This window comes from Ailuropoda melanoleuca, chromosome 9, assembly GCF_002007445.2.
Source record: "Ailuropoda melanoleuca isolate Jingjing chromosome 9, ASM200744v2, whole genome shotgun sequence".
In the NCBI taxonomy this organism is placed as follows: domain Eukaryota; kingdom Metazoa; phylum Chordata; class Mammalia; order Carnivora; family Ursidae; genus Ailuropoda; species Ailuropoda melanoleuca.
Genome location: NC_048226.1, coordinates 673,872 through 690,430, shown reverse-complemented (window position 1 = coordinate 690,430; position 16,559 = coordinate 673,872). Strand labels below are relative to the sequence as shown.

The 16,559-nt window shown below is 59.7% G+C and overlaps 1 protein-coding gene across 5 annotated transcripts in view; it reads left to right on the top strand.

Moving 5' to 3' along the window:
- The first annotated feature begins 871 nt into the window (after positions 1-871).
- The window catches only part of RASGRF1 (Ras protein specific guanine nucleotide releasing factor 1), a 100,067-nt gene continuing 84,379 nt past the window's right edge, over positions 872-16,559 (top strand). For 3 of the 5 annotated variants that reach the window (XM_019803534.2, XM_019803535.2, XM_019803536.2), the window contains exon 1: positions 872-1,566. In XM_019803534.2, the coding sequence (XP_019659093.1) occupies positions 1,291-1,566 (276 nt within the window). In that variant the 5' untranslated portion in view covers positions 872-1,290. The remainder of the gene's footprint in view (positions 1,567-16,559) is intronic. The other 2 variants (XM_002923000.2, XM_034667780.1) reach the window with 1 other exon arrangement.

The window sequence follows — 16,559 nt, the reverse complement described above, 5'->3', positions numbered from 1 at the left end:
GCGCGGCCGCCCTTCGCCGCCGCAGACCGGCCGGGCCAGGCCGGGCGCCACGCGGGTCCGAGGCGGGCCGCTGCCCTCTGCGGCAGACGGCTGTGCGCGCTCCCCGCCCCAGCGCCCGGAGGCCCGCGCGCCCTCCCGGTGCAGCATGCGGGCGCTGTGACGTTCTCGGATAAATGCCGTGTAACTGTGTAGGCGAACGGGAGCTAAAAATAAGAACGGAAAATCTATCATTAAGGTATCATTGCGCCAGAGCAGCTATTTGAAGGCTCCCATGGTCCCTGGCGCCTGCGTTTGAAGCCCGCCTTTAGGCTTTTTGGGGGGTATTTGCAGAAAACTCCCGGCAGCGGCTCGCCAGCCAGACCTCAGGGCGCAGGGGGTGGCACCAGTAATTATGGCAACACTCAAAATAAAATAAAATGAAATAAAATGAGCGCTCGCCTAACCCCTCCCCCATCACCCCTGTGCTCTCCTCAGGTCGCTGGGGAAGCCACCGGGAGTGGGGCTGGACGCTGAAAGGAATGTCGCCCGGCCGATTACGCAAATAGGACCGAAGGCTCTTTCGAATCTATTTCGCCAACCACCCTCCACCATCCACCTCGGATGAGAAAAATAAAGTACCGGGAGGGAGCCTTTGGAAGAGAAAATGCAACTGGGACTTAACCCCAGGTCTACAGTGCGCCGCCGCGGGGCGCAAAGACGCAAACTCCCAGGATGGCGAGCGTCCGGGGTGCCATGGGGTTAAACGAATATTGATCTGATTTGGTTTTTAACACCCGAAGGGGAGCAGGGGAGACCGAGGGAGAGGGGCAGGATCTGTGTTTGTGCGTGCGCGCGTGTGTGCGTCCCGGGAGGGGGAGGTGGCGCCAAGGTGCAGGCTGCGCGCCGCTCTGCGCCGCGGCGGGCTGCGTGCGTGTCTCTGTCCGCGCTGTTGAAACCGACTCTTCGAGGGATCCGCGTCACATGACTCCGCCTGCCCCTCGCCCGCGCGCAGCTCGCCAGTCCTTCAGTTTGCCCCACGCCGGGGGAGGGTCGGGCGGCATCTCCGGGGCCCCGGGGCGCTGAGGAGAGGAGAAGAGGTTCCGGCGGGGAATGGTACATCTCGCTTCCCGAAGCCGAGGTTCGGCGCCAGATCCCGGAGTGTAGCTATTTGGGGGGAGGGGAGAGCGACCAGGAGCGAGCGAGCGAGCGAGCGCCAGAGAGAGGCAGCGCGCCGCGCGCACGGACAGGGGGCTGCCGGGGGCCGCGCGGAGAAGATGTAAGCGCGTGGGGTCTAGCTGGCCTCCGAGCACCATGCAGAAGGGGATCCGGCTGAACGACGGCCACGTCGCGTCCCTGGGACTGCTGGCGCGCAAGGACGGCACGCGCAAAGGCTACCTGAGCAAACGGAGTTCGGACAACACAAAATGGCAAACCAAGTGGTTCGCGCTACTGCAGAACCTGCTATTCTACTTCGAGAGCGACTCCAGCTCGCGGCCCTCGGGGCTCTACCTGCTGGAGGGCTGCGTCTGCGACCGCGCGCCCTCCCCCAAGCCTGCGCTCTCAGCCAGGGAGCCGCTGGAGAAACAGGTGAGGCCAGCGCCGCGTCTGACCTCCCAGCGCCCCGGCCGCGGCCCTCGGCACCCCGGGCCTTCCGCCGGCCGATGGTGGCCGAACTTTGGTCCCTCCACTCTTAGCTCCCTCGGCGCGAGAGGAGGCTTGGCTCAAGCGAGCGGGTGACCCCGCGGTGGGCAGAGGGGGCAGGGACTGCGGGCAGGGAGTAGGCGCGGGCTGTGGCTGCCCTTCACCCGGCGAGCTCCGTGGGAGGCGGGGACGCAGGGGCCGAGACGCGGAGGCACTGAGAGCGACGGGGTGCGGGAGCAGATGGGAGTCCAGAGGACCAGACATAGACGAGGAATGTGGACCCACATCCAGCCAAAATTGGTGCTTCCCACTCCCACGCCCACCCCGCAATCCCCTCGGCCTCAGACAGCCTCGACCGTCAGCCCCCGGCCCGGGCGGGGCGAGACAGAGCGTCTGAGCGCCGGGCCCCCTGCCCCGCCGCCGCTGGGAGTGAAGGAGAGACTGCCCTGGCTCGGCCAAGTTGGGGGTGCGGGGCCGCAGGGGTCGGCTGGGTGCCATGGAGCAGCGAAGGTCTCCCAGCGGGCCCCAGGCCCGAGCCCCAGACCGACGTGCTCCAGGGACCCCTCTGGCGCGCCGAAGTCAGGGCCAGGGCTGCTGCGGAGGCCGCGGGACAGGCGGGCGCTGCTCTCCTCCCCCTCCCCCTGCGCCTCCGCCACCGCCGCAGTCCCGGCCAACGCGCTACCCTCGCGTTTTCGGGAGCTGCGGGGCTCAGGGCCGGGCCTGGATCTGCCCTGGGGGCCCGGGCGGGGTGGGGGTGCGCCTCTGGCGTGGAGGGAGGGAGGAGCAACCGAGAGGAGAGCAATGTTTAAGCTTGATGCGCTCTCCAAAGGCATCTGGTCAGTCTCCATGCCTCTGGGAAAGGAAAGTCAAAGATAGTGGATCCTAAAATGTCATCGCTGGAAGGGACCTGAGATCCATNATCCATGGGGGGGGGGGGGCGGGCGCAACCAGCTGGTTACTGCCTGGAGGAGGACGCTGAGGCCCACAGAGGGATTTTACTTGCCCAGTGTCATACCAGGCAACCGCGGCTTGGGTTTCCAAAAGACAACTGAGATCTCAAAGCCGCTGCTGCCTGCGGACTGGCAGTGTTGAAATTGGCCGGCCTGGAAGCCTTGCTTGAAGTTGGCCACCTCTTTGTCAAGACAGGTCTGAGCCCGGCCTCTGCGGTACCTCTGTCTTCCCTGCCCTTGTCTGGTGGGTGTTGGGGGATGATTTCTGGGGACTGGAATATTTGGGGATGGATCTCTGGGGATGGCAGGACACAGGGCAGGGAGAGGCTCCCAGGGGGCAAAGCAGAGCAAAGAGCAGGCAGCTCCTTCGGCTCAGTGGGGCCTAGAGGACTGACCCGAGAGCCAGACCCCGGCTAAGCCAGAGACGCTGCTCTCAGCCCTTGATAGCCTGACCTCACCAGTCCTCCAGAACCTTGCCAGCCCTTGCCAGCCCAAGTCCACCTGGACTTCCCTGTAGCCCCCAGCCCCCTGGAGCTGGAGCCCACCTCCATCCCTCAGTCCCCAACTCCAGAGCCCAGAGCTGAGCGCCCGGGGAGGGCAGGGAGAGAGGGAAGGAGGAAGCTGGGGAACCACGGGGCTCAAGCGTCTGTTCTCCGCCCCCCCGGAAGCCAGAGCCCGGTCTGACACTGAATCTCAGTACTGCGCCCTCCTGGCTCTCTGTGAGCTCAGTGAACTTCTCTGAGCCTCTGTGTTGTAATCTGCAGAATGGGGATGATTACGCCTGCTTTCCTGAGCTTTCCAGGGCACAGCTAGGTGTGTGCATGGAAGTATGCTCACAGCACATTGTAGTCGGGTCTGGAGGAGTCGTACCCACCTGGACAGGGCATAGGGGCCCAACAGAAAACGTTACAGCTGAAAGGACCCTCAGGGACACCTTACAGCCCGTCCTTCCCATTTCACAGACAGACAGGCGGAAGACCAGAGAAGGGAAGGATGTTGCCCATCAGCAGAGTGAGTCAGTGGCAGAATCAGGCCTGGAGTTCACCCAGTGTCTAAGAATTCCTGAAAACGAGATCCTACATTAATTTCAAATCAGTCTTGGCTCAGGTGTGGAAAAGCGCTAGCAGCAGATTTTGGAAGGGACGGGGGTGCAAAACCAATTCATGATACACACGTGTGCTCACGGCCGTCTCCCCAGAACACCGCCCGTCTGGGAGCCCCAGAGGAGCTCACGAGAGCAGCCTGGTGGCAGGAGAACAGGACAGGGTTGAGAGGAGCAGGTGATGGTTGAGTGCTGCTGGCTCGGGTGCTGATTTCGTTAAAGACGTCTGCTTTGTTCCTTCCATTTGACTCCGGAGCAAGGGTTTGGCTAACGTGGAAAAGTGCATCCTGCTTGCTCGGCCTGTGCAAGCCTACGGGAATTTGTAGCGTTTCCGTTCTACATCTTAGAGTAAAACTGGTCGTCCCAGCAGCTGCCCCGTATCTCTCATGGGGTTGGGCGCCCCCTGGCAGCCGCGCGGCCCTGGCACGAGACCCAGCCTGTCGCTGAGTCGGCCCTGCATCTGGGCCCACAGGAGGCCTGACCACCTGCTGGGCGTGTGATGGAGCGCCCTCCTTAGGAGGCCTCGAAGATGCCGGCAGGCTGACTGGACTGGCCCATACCTGGTGAAGACCTGCTTTGAGCAGGACGTCATCTTGTCCTGGTCTAAGCAGGCGGCTTTCCCCTGGAAAGGCCAGGGCTCGGCAGGGACCGAGCACGCAGTAGGTGTGCAGAGAGTGCGTGTTGAGCTGAACTTGGTGCCTCGTGTGTTCATTGCACACTTGACGTGCTCAGGCTGACGGGGTGCCAGTCCCAGACACTGCGTCCCAGGCACATGGCGCCCTGACGCCCTCTCATCTGGGGGCTTCCATGTGGGTCTGACGGCCCCTGGTGCAGCCCCAGTGTCCTGGAGCCGCGAGCTGGGATCCCACATCTCACAAAGGCCCACCGGGCCGGCCCCACTTCCGTGCCCAGTGGCCACTGCTGGGCACCTGGGCTGACTTCCTCTCCTCCCAGCCCTGCAGCCCACACACGGAAGGCCCAGGTGCACTTGGACTTAGGGTTTGGACTCCACTTCCCTACCACTGGACCCTTGGTATGCCTGGCCCTGCTTTGGCACTGAGTGCCCCATGCGGACTTTTCCCACCCTCATTCTGAGCCCCCTGAGCTAAGGCTTCCAGCCTCAGCTTTGCAGTGGGGAACGTGACCAGACCAGCCCTACCACCCTCCTCACCCCACCCCCAACCAGAAGGGGTCAACCTGTGGACGCCGGGCTCTCCCTGATTCACTGGGAGCACTGACGTGGGCAGACTCCCACGTTGTCCACCCAGCGGATGCCTTTCCCTGGAGGGAAGAGAAAGCCCACACCTGGTCCTCGCTCTCAGGACATCTCCCCGGTCGGCCTGGGGCGTTCAGGTCAAAGGCAGCCCGAACGAAGGCTCTTCGTGAGCCGTGCACACTGAGGAGGAACCCGGCTCGGTGCCGCCCCGCGAGGCAGGGGCTGGAATGAGACTCCTTCTCTGGCTCTGTCTGCAGCTACCCAGCCTTCATCACAAAGCACGCCCTCCCGTTGCTCCAGCACATTCCGCCCCTCGGCCAATCAGGAAAATGCAACCTGAACATAGGGGGTTAAGATGGTCCTATAGCAACACCCCTCAGACGCGGAGCGAGGGACTCAGACTGCGGATGCTTGCGCCTCCGGAGGGGGAGAGGTCCCGCTGTTCCAGACCCAGTGCGGCCCCGGCAGCTGTGAGGCCCCGGGATTAACCGTGCCGTCCCTCAGACGTTTCTAGAGCTGAAATGAGGTTGCAGAGTCTCCGTAATTATACCTTAATTAGGACAAGGAAATACCAGGTCACCGCCTGCCTGCTTGGTGCCGGTGCGTGCGGGTGGCTCCAGACCGTGCCGACGCAAGGCCCAGCTGAGGTCGCACTGTGTTCATTTGTGCAGTAAACACGGGGCTCTAGGGGCCAGACCTCGGCTACGTCCGTGGCTGCGGAGAAAAAGAAAGTGTGTGTCTTCAGAGAGCTCCCAGGGGGGTGGGTGGGGAGCCCTCCCCAGGTGCACCCCTGCAGCCATGGCCAGGTGCTGGGAATCCTCCCTCCCTGCCCCCACCTGGGCTCCCCGCATGGCTTGCAGAACACCCTCACGGTGTCCCACAGCCCGCACTCCAGTCCCCCTCTGCACAGCCCCTGCCAGAGGGACCTTCCCGGGGCGGGTGCACATCAGATCACCGCACTAAGCTTCTGAACGCACCCATGGCTCCCATTGCCTTCGGGAAAAACTGCAACCTGTCCTGCGGGACCGACAGGACCCCAGAGTCTGCCCTTCTGCAAGCCCTGCCCCACCTTCCTCAAACTGCTCCTCCTCGCCCTACACAGGCCTCTTCTTTCCTACCTCAGGGCCTTGGCACCTGCTCCCTCACCTGGAAGCACCTCCCACCTCATGCTTGTCAGTGACCAGCATCCTCCCCACCCCCGAGGTCCCGGCCTCGGCCTCCCTCCCACGGAGCCTGGGCTTTCCTTCATCCATGCCGTGGTCACAGTCTGCGATGACCATGAATTTCCAGGCGCAGGAGAACGGGGGCCAGCTGAGGTGGAGACCGATGGGGTGGTCGTAACTAGCAGTCGACGAGGGGTGTCGGAACCCTGACTCAGTGAAAGACCGTGGTCTTTACAGTTCAGACGCTCAGGTATCACTGGCAGGACCCGCCATCCAGCTGGACTGGATGGAACCTGACGTCACTAGACCAATGCATACTGAAGAACATGCAGTTTACCAAGCACCTACTATGTGCTGAGCACCTACTATGTGCCAGGCGCCAGAGTGCTTGTTCTGCGTGAGCACTTCCCTTAGTCCTCCTAACAGCCCTGGGAGCTTGTCACTGCTCACGCATCTCAAAACAACAACACTGAGGCACAGAGCTGTCAAGTAACTTGCTCAAGGTTACAGAGCACGTGCGCGGCAAAGCGGCCAGGTGAGAGCAGAACCTGAGCCCCTCCTCCACAAGCCCCTGCCAAGAACAACAGAGAATTAGCAGCAACTGAAAATCGGTCACTGTCGCTCCGTGACTTGCGTGAAGGAGTTTTTCTTTCCGCTCGGGTGAGAGCCTTGCAACTCCAATCCTGTGAGCGTCAAGGGAACACCTACCAAGACAGGCATCCACGCCCCACAGTCCGGCTTCCCCAGAATCCGTGGGAGCCTGGAACCGGCACCCGCGTGCACGCAGCCGAGAACAGGACTCAGCCCCCGATGTGTATGCAGGAACGTTGGTGACGGTGGACCTGGGGGGGGGGCGGGCGGAGCACTGACAGCGCCCAGACACCTCTGTGAGTGCACCTGTCCTGCCCTTGGACACCCCCACTGCCCACCCCCTCCTGGAGAGGAGCACGCAGCCCTTCACGTGCAAAGCCCACCTGCTGAGGAGTGAGGTCCCCGCCTCTAGCCGCGAGGGTTTCAGGCCACACGGACGGGCTTTGGATCCTCTTAGCTTGGGAAGGTTGTCCGCCTCCCTGAGCCTCAGTTGGCCCAGCTGTGGGGTGGAGAGCAGAGCCTCCCTCGCACCCCTGTTCTGAGTGTTGCAAAGCCCTAGACGCACGATGGGTCTCGTCAGTAAACGGAGGCTGTTACGGCTCCAGCTTTCACCTTCGTGACCAGATCTGCTCAGTGGAGCAGTGGCCCGGGTCACGGGGGTCATGGTCAGGTCTGCTCAGCAGAGCAGTGGCCGGGTCACGGGTCTCTGGTTCACCTTCATGGTCAGATCTGCTCAGTGCAGCAGTGACCCAGGTCACGGGGTCTCTGGCAGGTTTGAAGCTAGTCCACGCCAGGCTGTGACCCTGGACATTAGGACGGGGTGGTAACGCTTACCTCAAAGACCAGTGGGCTTCTGAAAACACGGAAGCAAGCGTGGCCCTGGAGGAGACTCTCTCGTCCCTGGCGGCCACACCCCCGTCCAGCCCTGTCCACTCTGCCTCCTGAATCCTGCAGGCAACTGTCGCCTCTCACCTGGACTTGGGGGGCGGCCTCCTTGCCGTGCGCTCATCAGGAAGGGCTGGGTTAAGCTGCAGTAACAAGCAGGACCTTTGCAAACACTGCAAACGTGTGTCTCTTGTTCGCGCTTGACGTCCTGTGCAGTGGGCCTTGTGATCCCTGGGGAGCCGGGCTGATGGAGATTCGTCCTGACACTTGCCCCCGCAGTCACCCCAGCCAAGGGGAGGGAGTGGAGCAGAAGTGACCCACTCTGGCCACAGTTCAGCGGACAAGGCAAGTCATGCGGCTTCCGTCCAGAGGCAGCAGGCAAGTTCCGACCCTTCAGTGCTCGACCGCAGAGCCCGGGGGCACCCACTATCTCTCTGCATCCATGTGTCCTGCAGCCCGTACACGCGTGCGCAAGGAGATTTGTGTTTCCAGAATGCAGACCGTCCATGACGCCCAGCTCACACACACACACAGAACAGCAGGGGACAGAGGCAGGGCTCCTTCACGGTGACCATAACGGCAGGAGGGCAGAACCTGTGCAGAGCTGTGTGTGCTCGCACGGGGAGGGGCAGGCCCGAGCCAGGCCTCCCCCTTTCCTTGTGCTCCGTGACACTGTCATCCCTGGGCGGGCATCAAGACAAGCATGTCGACTACCAGGTTTCCCCCCAAATAACAAGGGGAAGGATTCCAGCGAGGAGACAGCCCGGCAAGTAAACGGTGAGAGCACAGGGTGGTCAGCCCTGCTACAAAGGAAAGCTGAGGGTCCAAGCTCCACCAAGAAGGGACACGCAGGACAGGGGGCACGTGGGTTGCAGGGGCCCCCGAAGCCCCTGTGCCAAGCCCCAGAGCCGAGCCTTCCCCCGGAGCAGCTGCTCACCGGGTTTGTGATGGAAGCTGAATGGCCTCCAGAGCCAGACCGGAGCTCATTCCCACATTCAGCAAGCGTCTAGAGCGGTGGGGCCAGACCCAAAGATGTTCATGCAGGAGCAGCCACACGTGACCTCTGTGGCCATGGCTCTTCGGGCTGGAGTAACTTACTTGGACAGAGACCAGCCAGTGGCAGAGGCGTGGAGGCTGCACTAACATGGGCCATGGGCCCCACACCACGGGCTGAGCACTGCCTAGTTCAAGGCTGAGTCTGAGAGGAGGGGCTGACCCTGCAGCCACTCTCCCCCGTTTCAGGTGGGGCAGGCAGCTAGATGAGCCAGTGGTAAGGTGTCCCAGGCAGCAGGTCTCAGTTCCCGCTGGGTGGTGGGCCACAGTGACCCGTGGCTCAGGCCGCCCAGGAGGCGACAGCTGGACAGGGGTCTGCAACAGACACTCGGCTTGGGGACAAAGCAGAGTCCGGTGCAAGAACTAGGCTCTGGGAAGATTCCAGCTTGAGAACTCAGAGGCAGTGCCTGGGCGGAACGAGGCCACTCAGAGCGGGGGGAGATCGTGAAGTGGGGTCCAGGCCCCGTGTGGAGCCATGTCCGATGAGGTGGGGCGTTAGGAGCAGGACAGCCGGGTCGGTCCCAGGATTGGCGCGGGAGCAGCATGGGGCCCGGTGGACGGCGGTGCTTCCACGGAGCTGGCCCGCCTAGCAAAGTGCCGACACCAGGGCTGGAGAGAGTCAGCGTGTGAGGAGCGTGCGCTGTGCTGCAGGGGCATGGAGAGAGGTCAGAGGACAAGACGGAGAGTGGGACCTCTCCCTGCGGTGGTCGGGGGACAGGGTGGCTGCACCGGGAAGTCTGAGCGTAGGAGGTATAAAGGGGACCTGGGTGTCCAAGAGGACCTGAGGGGGAGCCTGGATGACTGCCCTTATTGTGGGGAGGGTGGAGGGAGGTGGAACGCAGGCCAGGCTGTGTCCACACACACAGGAGCACACATGTGCGTGCACACACACACACACGCATACACACAGACACACACATGCATGCACACAGACACACACTGTCACATGTGTGTGCACACATGTACAGACACACATGTGCATGCACACACATACACACACATGTGCATGCACACAGAGACACACGTGCATACACAGACACACACTCTCACATGTGCGTGCACACACGTACACTCACACATGTGCATGCACACAGACACACACATGCACGCACATGTACACACACATGCATGCACAGACACACGTGCATGCACACAGAGACACACACGTGCATACACACAGACACACGTGCATGCACACACAGATACACATGTGTGTGCACACACAGAGACACGCACGTGCATGCACACACACACGTGCATACACACAGACACACACATACACGCACACGTACACACACATGCATGCACAGACACACACGTGCATGCACACACAGATACACACGTGCGTGCACACAGACACACACGCACGTGCAGGCACACACGAGGGCACATACACACGTGGCTGGAGCCCCAGCAGGTTCTCCAGCACGGCCCCTCTGGACTGGGACACCGGGCAGCCTCTGGCAGAGAGGGTTGGCCGAGGCCCAGGGCCAGCTGGGACCAGGGCCCCAGAGGAGGAGCAAGAGCCAGTGGGGGCCCAGGGCTCCAGAGACGACCAAGAATGGTGCCTCTGTCGCTCAGCGAGAGCGGGCAGGGAGTGGTGGGTCTGGTTCTGGCCGAGCGGGATGAATTGGAGCGGGGGAGACCAGGATGGGCTGGAGGGGGGCAGGTTAGTGGTCCAGGTGGGACGACATGAAGCCTTGAAGCAGGGCATGGCACGGGGTGGGGGCAGGCACGGATTCTGATGTCCAGAGCAGGAAACTGGCCGGCCAGTTGAATATCGGGAATGAGAGGGAGATAGGAGTGGAAGCCATCCCAGGATGCCGGCCATTGTGGCCACAGTAATCCCCGACCTTAGCGTAGCCATGACCCCTCAGGTCACGAGCCCCCGGGCCTCATGTGTGCACTCATGCATGGGGGCTTGGGGGCAGGGGTGTGCATTTTTTACTTTGAAACAGCAGTGCTGGACTCTGTCCCAGTTCTGAGGTTAGGAGTCTGAATGAAGTCCTGGGGAAGGACTTCTCCTGGCCTTGTGCAGCTTCTGCTGGTTTCTGGCAGCCCCTGGTGGCCCGTGGCGTCTGCCCACCTCCTTGCTGGGCTTTCTCTCTGTGTGTCTGCACCCCAGTGTCCCTCTTTTCATCAGGGCTTCTCCTTCCTATCCCAGCACAGCTCATCTTAACTCGAGTACGTTTGCAAAGACCCTATTTTCAAATAAGGTCATAGTCACAGCTTCCAGTGGCTTTGGGGGCCACCGTCTGTACGTGTGAACGCGCACGCACGTGTGTTTCCGGTAATTTGCCCCTGATGGGTTGACTAGACCCATCGCTTAGACTTGCGAAGGATTCAACTTGTTCAAAAGCCATTATTACCCATTTTTATGAGCCATGAGCTCTCACAGTATCTGTTTTAAACAACTCTGTGAGGCGGGTGATACCCTCCCCATTTTGTGAAAGAGAAAACAGATCCACAGGAGAGCTGTCTTGAAGACCCCAAGGCCAAATACTAAGTCATAAATTTGAACCGAGGTCAGAGGACTCCACCTTGAGGGTCCCAAGGTGGACTCCCCAGAACACTGGTTTTATGGAATGTGGATTGATCTTCTAGAAGCTGAAAACAGAAGGTTCCCATAGCAGAGTAAGTCCCTGGAAAGTTCCTTCATTGCAGGAATGCTCAGAGCCTTGACGATGCTCGTGGGCCTCTGGGTCTCCCTGAAGAGTCCTAGACTTTGATCATGAGAAGCCAGGGTGCCCCAGCCCCTCCAGCCAGCTCCACTGCCCAAGCCCGAGAAGCAGAGTCAATGTCACCTGCTTTGTGGCTTTGCTGTTATCAGGTAATAAGCCAGGCTCCTGTGCCATGGTGACAGATGTGTCCAATCACCCATTCAGCAAATGAAGGCTGCTCCGTGCCCGGGCCAAGGCACAGTGCCAAGCTCCAGGGGTATTTCTTGGTCGGAAATCATTCAGTGGAAAGGAAGGCGCTCATTCAGAGCAGCTTAAGCAAAGGAAGGACTCCCTTGGAATAGCTGCAGTGGTAATTAAGGGAACGCATGCAGGAAACCTGTGCCCGGCCTCCACGGCCTGGACCAGGAACCCCCTCTCTGCCTGCCCCGAGTTAGACCGCCCCCGTCCCCGCTTCTCTCTTCCAATTCCTTCTCCTTTTTCTTGTCCTTGGCGTTCACCACACACAGCGCATCAGTTGTGCTTGTCCACGTCACGGCTCCAAACACCTAGGGACCCTGGGTGTGACCCTGGGGGCACGAGCCCACGGCTGCTCCGGGGCTGGTCTCCAGGAGAAGTGCTCCTGCTGCAGGCACCACTCCCCTCGGGGGTCCCCAGCACTGGGTAAGCATCAGAACCCGCGGGGGGGGGGGGGTTTAAAAATTCGGATGCCCAAAACCCCTGCCCCTGCCCCGTCCCACTGCCCCCGCGTTCTGCTCTCATGGGTCCCAGGAGGGGCCCGAGCATGTGCAGCCCACATCGAGCCTCTCCGTGCACCTGGGAAAGACCGTTAAAAAGTCACCACATTACAAGCTGATCACGGCTTTGCTGGGGGAGGAGAGGGGCCGTGGGAACGCGTGGCCGTGTGCCTGGTGGTGCAGAGGGAGCGGGAAAGCGGGAGGCTGAGCTCTGGCTAGGAGGGGCGCCCGGCCTCCCTGGAGGCCCTTTGTGTTTGTCACTGAGCCATGAGGGGGCCAGTGTCCGGTTCTGTGGGGACCGAAGACACGCAGGTCGGAGTCATGAATGAGAAATCACTCAGAGAATGAAAGTGCAAAGAACGTTATTTTCCATGATGGACACCAGTTGTATCTGTCTTGCCCGAGGCGGGCGTTATTGTTGAGAGACAAGGGGCTGCCCAGGGTCACTGAGCTCTGAGCAGCGCCCCCCGGCCCCGGCTCCTTCTCCTTTGGGGTGACCCACCCTCCTGGCTTGCTCGGGACTCTCTTGGCCTCAGCACCGGAAGTCTGTGCCTGCAGAAAGCCCTCGGTCGTGGGCAGAGCGGGACGCTGGGTCCCCCTGCCCGTCAGTGGGTGCCCAGTGTTGGGTGTCCTGTGGGGGTCGCCGCACGCCTGCCAGTCAGGTGAGAAAGGCATGAGGCAAGGGGGCAGGCTAAGCAGGCGGGGCGTTTCGAGCCGTCTCCCCAACTTCCAGGGGCTCAAGTCTGCTGAGCCGCCCTCGATGCTGGAGGTTGTGATCCAGGCGCTGAGGACTTTGGAAACTTGGTGCGTGGGCAGGAGGGAAATCCATCCAGCCCCCGATGGCCATCAGGCGGCAGGAGCCGGTTAGCGGCCAGGTCAGACAGGAGGAGGGAGGGCATCTTGGGGGCAGGCATGAGCTGGAGCCTAGGCCCTCAGCCCCGGTGAGACCACAGATGTGTCTCTAGAATATTCCTCCAGCCAAGGTAAGGAAGGACCCTCGTGCTTCTGGTCCTGGCACAACCCCAGGTGCGATGTGCGGTCCTGCCTGTGAGTTCGGCACTCACAGGTCTCGTTTCTGGATCTCTCCCCCCGTTACCTGCTGAGGTCCAGGTGGAGGTCTAGACCCGTGAGCTGTTCTCAGCCTCGACGTGCGGGTCACACGCACACGAATCACATCAGGACTCAGGGAAGAGCCGTGGAGGAGACCCGCGGGGAGGGGGACGCGAGAGTCAGCAGGACCTGCCAGGCCCCGGGAGAGCACTGGATCTGCGGGAGCGGTCTGGCCTCCACACTCAGTACGCTCCCGATCCGTCCTGGGACTCCTAGGGAGCCTCAGCTCAAGGCACTCAGCCCTGACTTCCGAGGGAGGGAAGCGCTGGTCTGGGCCGGATATCGGTGGAGGCCCTGGGTGAGTTCCGGGCACTTCCGTCAGCCCCGGTGAGGCCAGGGGTCCTTCAGCGAGCCTTGCTTCTGCAGCACCGTCAGGTAGGGTCCACTGGTGGATTCTGCTGCTGCTACGCTCCTGGGTCCTTGAGGCCACTCTCAGGAGGCCTGCTGGGATTCCAGACGGAAACAGACTCCCAGAGGAGGCCCCAGATTTGTTTCTGAGTTTATCCTGTAGCATGTAAGTCCCGGTCCCACCCAGGACCCCGGGGGCCGCGGGCGTGGCTCTGTGTGGCCCCAGAGAGTTCTGGGGGGTCCCCACAGCGGATTCCGGAACAGTGCTGCCGTTCTGCACAGGAGTCCGTCCCGCATGACCACGTGGCCACGTCATCGTGACAAGTGCGACTCAGGGCCTGTCCTGTGGTCATGCTGAGGCCCACGTGTGCTCCTGCGGACCCTGAGAAGCTTCGAGGGAGTCCTGCTCTGTCGGGCATCGTTCTGGGCGCCCGAGATGTGGTCCCGCTGTCGTCCCAGCGGCTCCACGACCCCAGGACGTCCGCTGCCCACACTGCAGCCCTGCCGGTGCCCATCGCTTGCTTCTGCACAGCCTGGTCACTCTGGGGAGGCTCAGGGGTGGCTCAGCTTCCAAGGGTGACTTGGGGTCTGTCCGAGCTCTGATCCGACACCATCTGAGGCTGTGGGACCATCTCAAGAACTCTGGGGATACCCAGGGTCACTGTTCCTCCCTAGAAAAGACAATCGAGAGTGTTTATCCAGAACCCCAGAAACATTCCAGCTCCTGTCTAGACCAGCAGCCACGTGAGGTTCCCAGCCAGGTGCTGGGGATGGGACATTCCATTTCTCTGTGGCTGTCAGAGGGCTCCAGTGAGCTGGGCTGGGAGCACTGACGCCTTGGAGCCTGGGACCTGGACCCAAAGCAGGCCAGCGGCCCCTCCTCCCTCCCTCAGCCCGTGTCCTAATCGCAGACCATACTGCTCCACGATCCATGTCCCAGACATGCCCGAACCAGCCAGAAAGGAGCTTAGGGAGGGCAGAGTGCAGGTCAGGTGCAGAGCACATGTGTCCAGACTTCAGGGGCAGGAGGAGAGAGACAGGGAGCTCCTGACCTGAGTGCAACCTGTCCCCAGCCCCAGCAGGAGGGGCAGACCGAGAAGGGGAGACCTGGGGGGCTGCTCCTGGAGCCTGTGCGGTGGCCCCAGCCAGCTGACTCATGTACTCTGACGAAGGGAGCTGAGGGGTGTGGGAGAGGGGTTTGGGGAGGGGTGGAGACCAGAGAGGCAGGGCCAGACCCTGGGAGAAAGGGGCAGAGGTGCTCAGATGGGCCAGCAGGTACAGGCAGAGAAAGGGGCAGAACAGGAGCACAGAGAGCAGGGGAGGTGATGTCTTCCCAGCCCCAAGGACAAGGAGGTGGCTCCTCCTAGAACACACTGGCCGCAGACAGCCCTGTTCCCTGCAGGAGGGAAACCAGGCAGGCGTGGGGCCCCAGAGCCATAACTGAGCAGAGCCCCAGCCTCAAGCACCTGTGGGCCAGCGCCCCTCTGCCTGCACCCCTCCCCTGTGCACACAGTGTGTGTGAGTGTGTGTGTGTGTGTGTGTGTGTGTGTGTGTGTGTGTGTCCACGGCCCAGCCTGGGGGAGCAATCAGCAGAGGACGGGAGGAGAGCCCTGAGCGTCCCTTGGGGAGGGCTGTCCCTGCTTCTTGATGTGCTCCACCGGTCACCCATCAGGTGGGCAGCTCAGACCTACAGCAACTCTGACATTGCCCCAAACTTCTGAAATGGATCAGAGCCTGGACAATAATCCCATTTTCCCTGCAAGCCCACAAACCACCCACCAGCCAGGAAGTCACCTCCATTTTCAATTAGGCTCAGTTTTATTGCCGATACCATACTGTTTTGATTACTATACCTTTCTTTGTAATATAGTTTGAAACCAGGGAGCACGATGCCTCCAGCTTTGTTCTTCTTTCTCAAGATTGCTTTGGGTATTTGTGGTCTTTTGTGGTTCCCTACAAACTTTAGGATTGTTTCCTTCCTGTGAAAAATGCCGTTGAGATTCAGAGAGGAATTGCATTGAATCTATAGATTGCTCTGGGTAGTGTGGTCATTTTAACCATATTAAACCTTCCTATCCGTGACCATGGAATGTGTCCATTTTTTTGTGTCCTCTTCAGTGTCTTTCATCGGTGTTTTACAGTCTTTCACCTCTTTTGTTGTTTATTCCTAAGTATTTTAATCTTTTTGATGCAGTTGTAAATGGAATTGAGTCCTTGAGTTCTCTTTCTGCTTCTTCATTATTGGTGTATAGAAATGAAACAGATTTCTGTACATTGATTTTGTATGCTGCAAATTTACTGAATTCCTGTATCAGTTCTAACAGTTTTTTGGTGGAGTCTTTGGGCTTTCTATATATAAGTCGCATGTCATATGCAACTAGTAAATATTTTACTTCTTCCTTAGTGATTTGGATGCATTTTATTTCTTTTTCTTGTCAGATTGCTGTGGCGAGGACTTTTAGTATTGTGTTGAATAAAAGTGTGGGAGTGGACATCCTTGTCTTGTTCCTGACCTTAGGGGAAACCTCTTGGTTTTCACCGTTATGTGTGATGTTGTCTCTGGGATTTTCATATATGGTCATTATTATGTGGAGGTATGTTCCCTCTAACCCTACCTGGATAAGAGTTTTATCATAAATGGATGTTGAATTTTGTCAAGTGCTTTTCTGCATCTATTGAGATGATCATATGATTTTTATCCTTCATTTTGTTAATGTGGTGTATCACACCGATTGATTTGTGAATGTCGAACCATCCTTGCATCCCTGGAATAAATCCCACTCAATCATGGATTATGATCCTTTTAATATGTTGTTGATTCAGTTTGATAATATTTTGTTGAGGATTTTTGTATGTATGTTCATCAGGGATATTGGCCTATAATTTTCTCTTTTTGTGTGTGTGGTGTTCTTGTCAGCTTTTGATATCAGGTTAATGCTGGTCTGGGAAAATGAGTTTGGAAGCATTCACCCCTCCTCAATTCTTTGGTAAGCGTTTGAGAAGGGTGGATATTAAATCTTTTTGGATGTTTGGTAGCATTCACCAATGAAGCTGTCTGGTCCTGGACATTTGTGTGTTGAAAGGTTTTTGATTACTGATTCAGTCT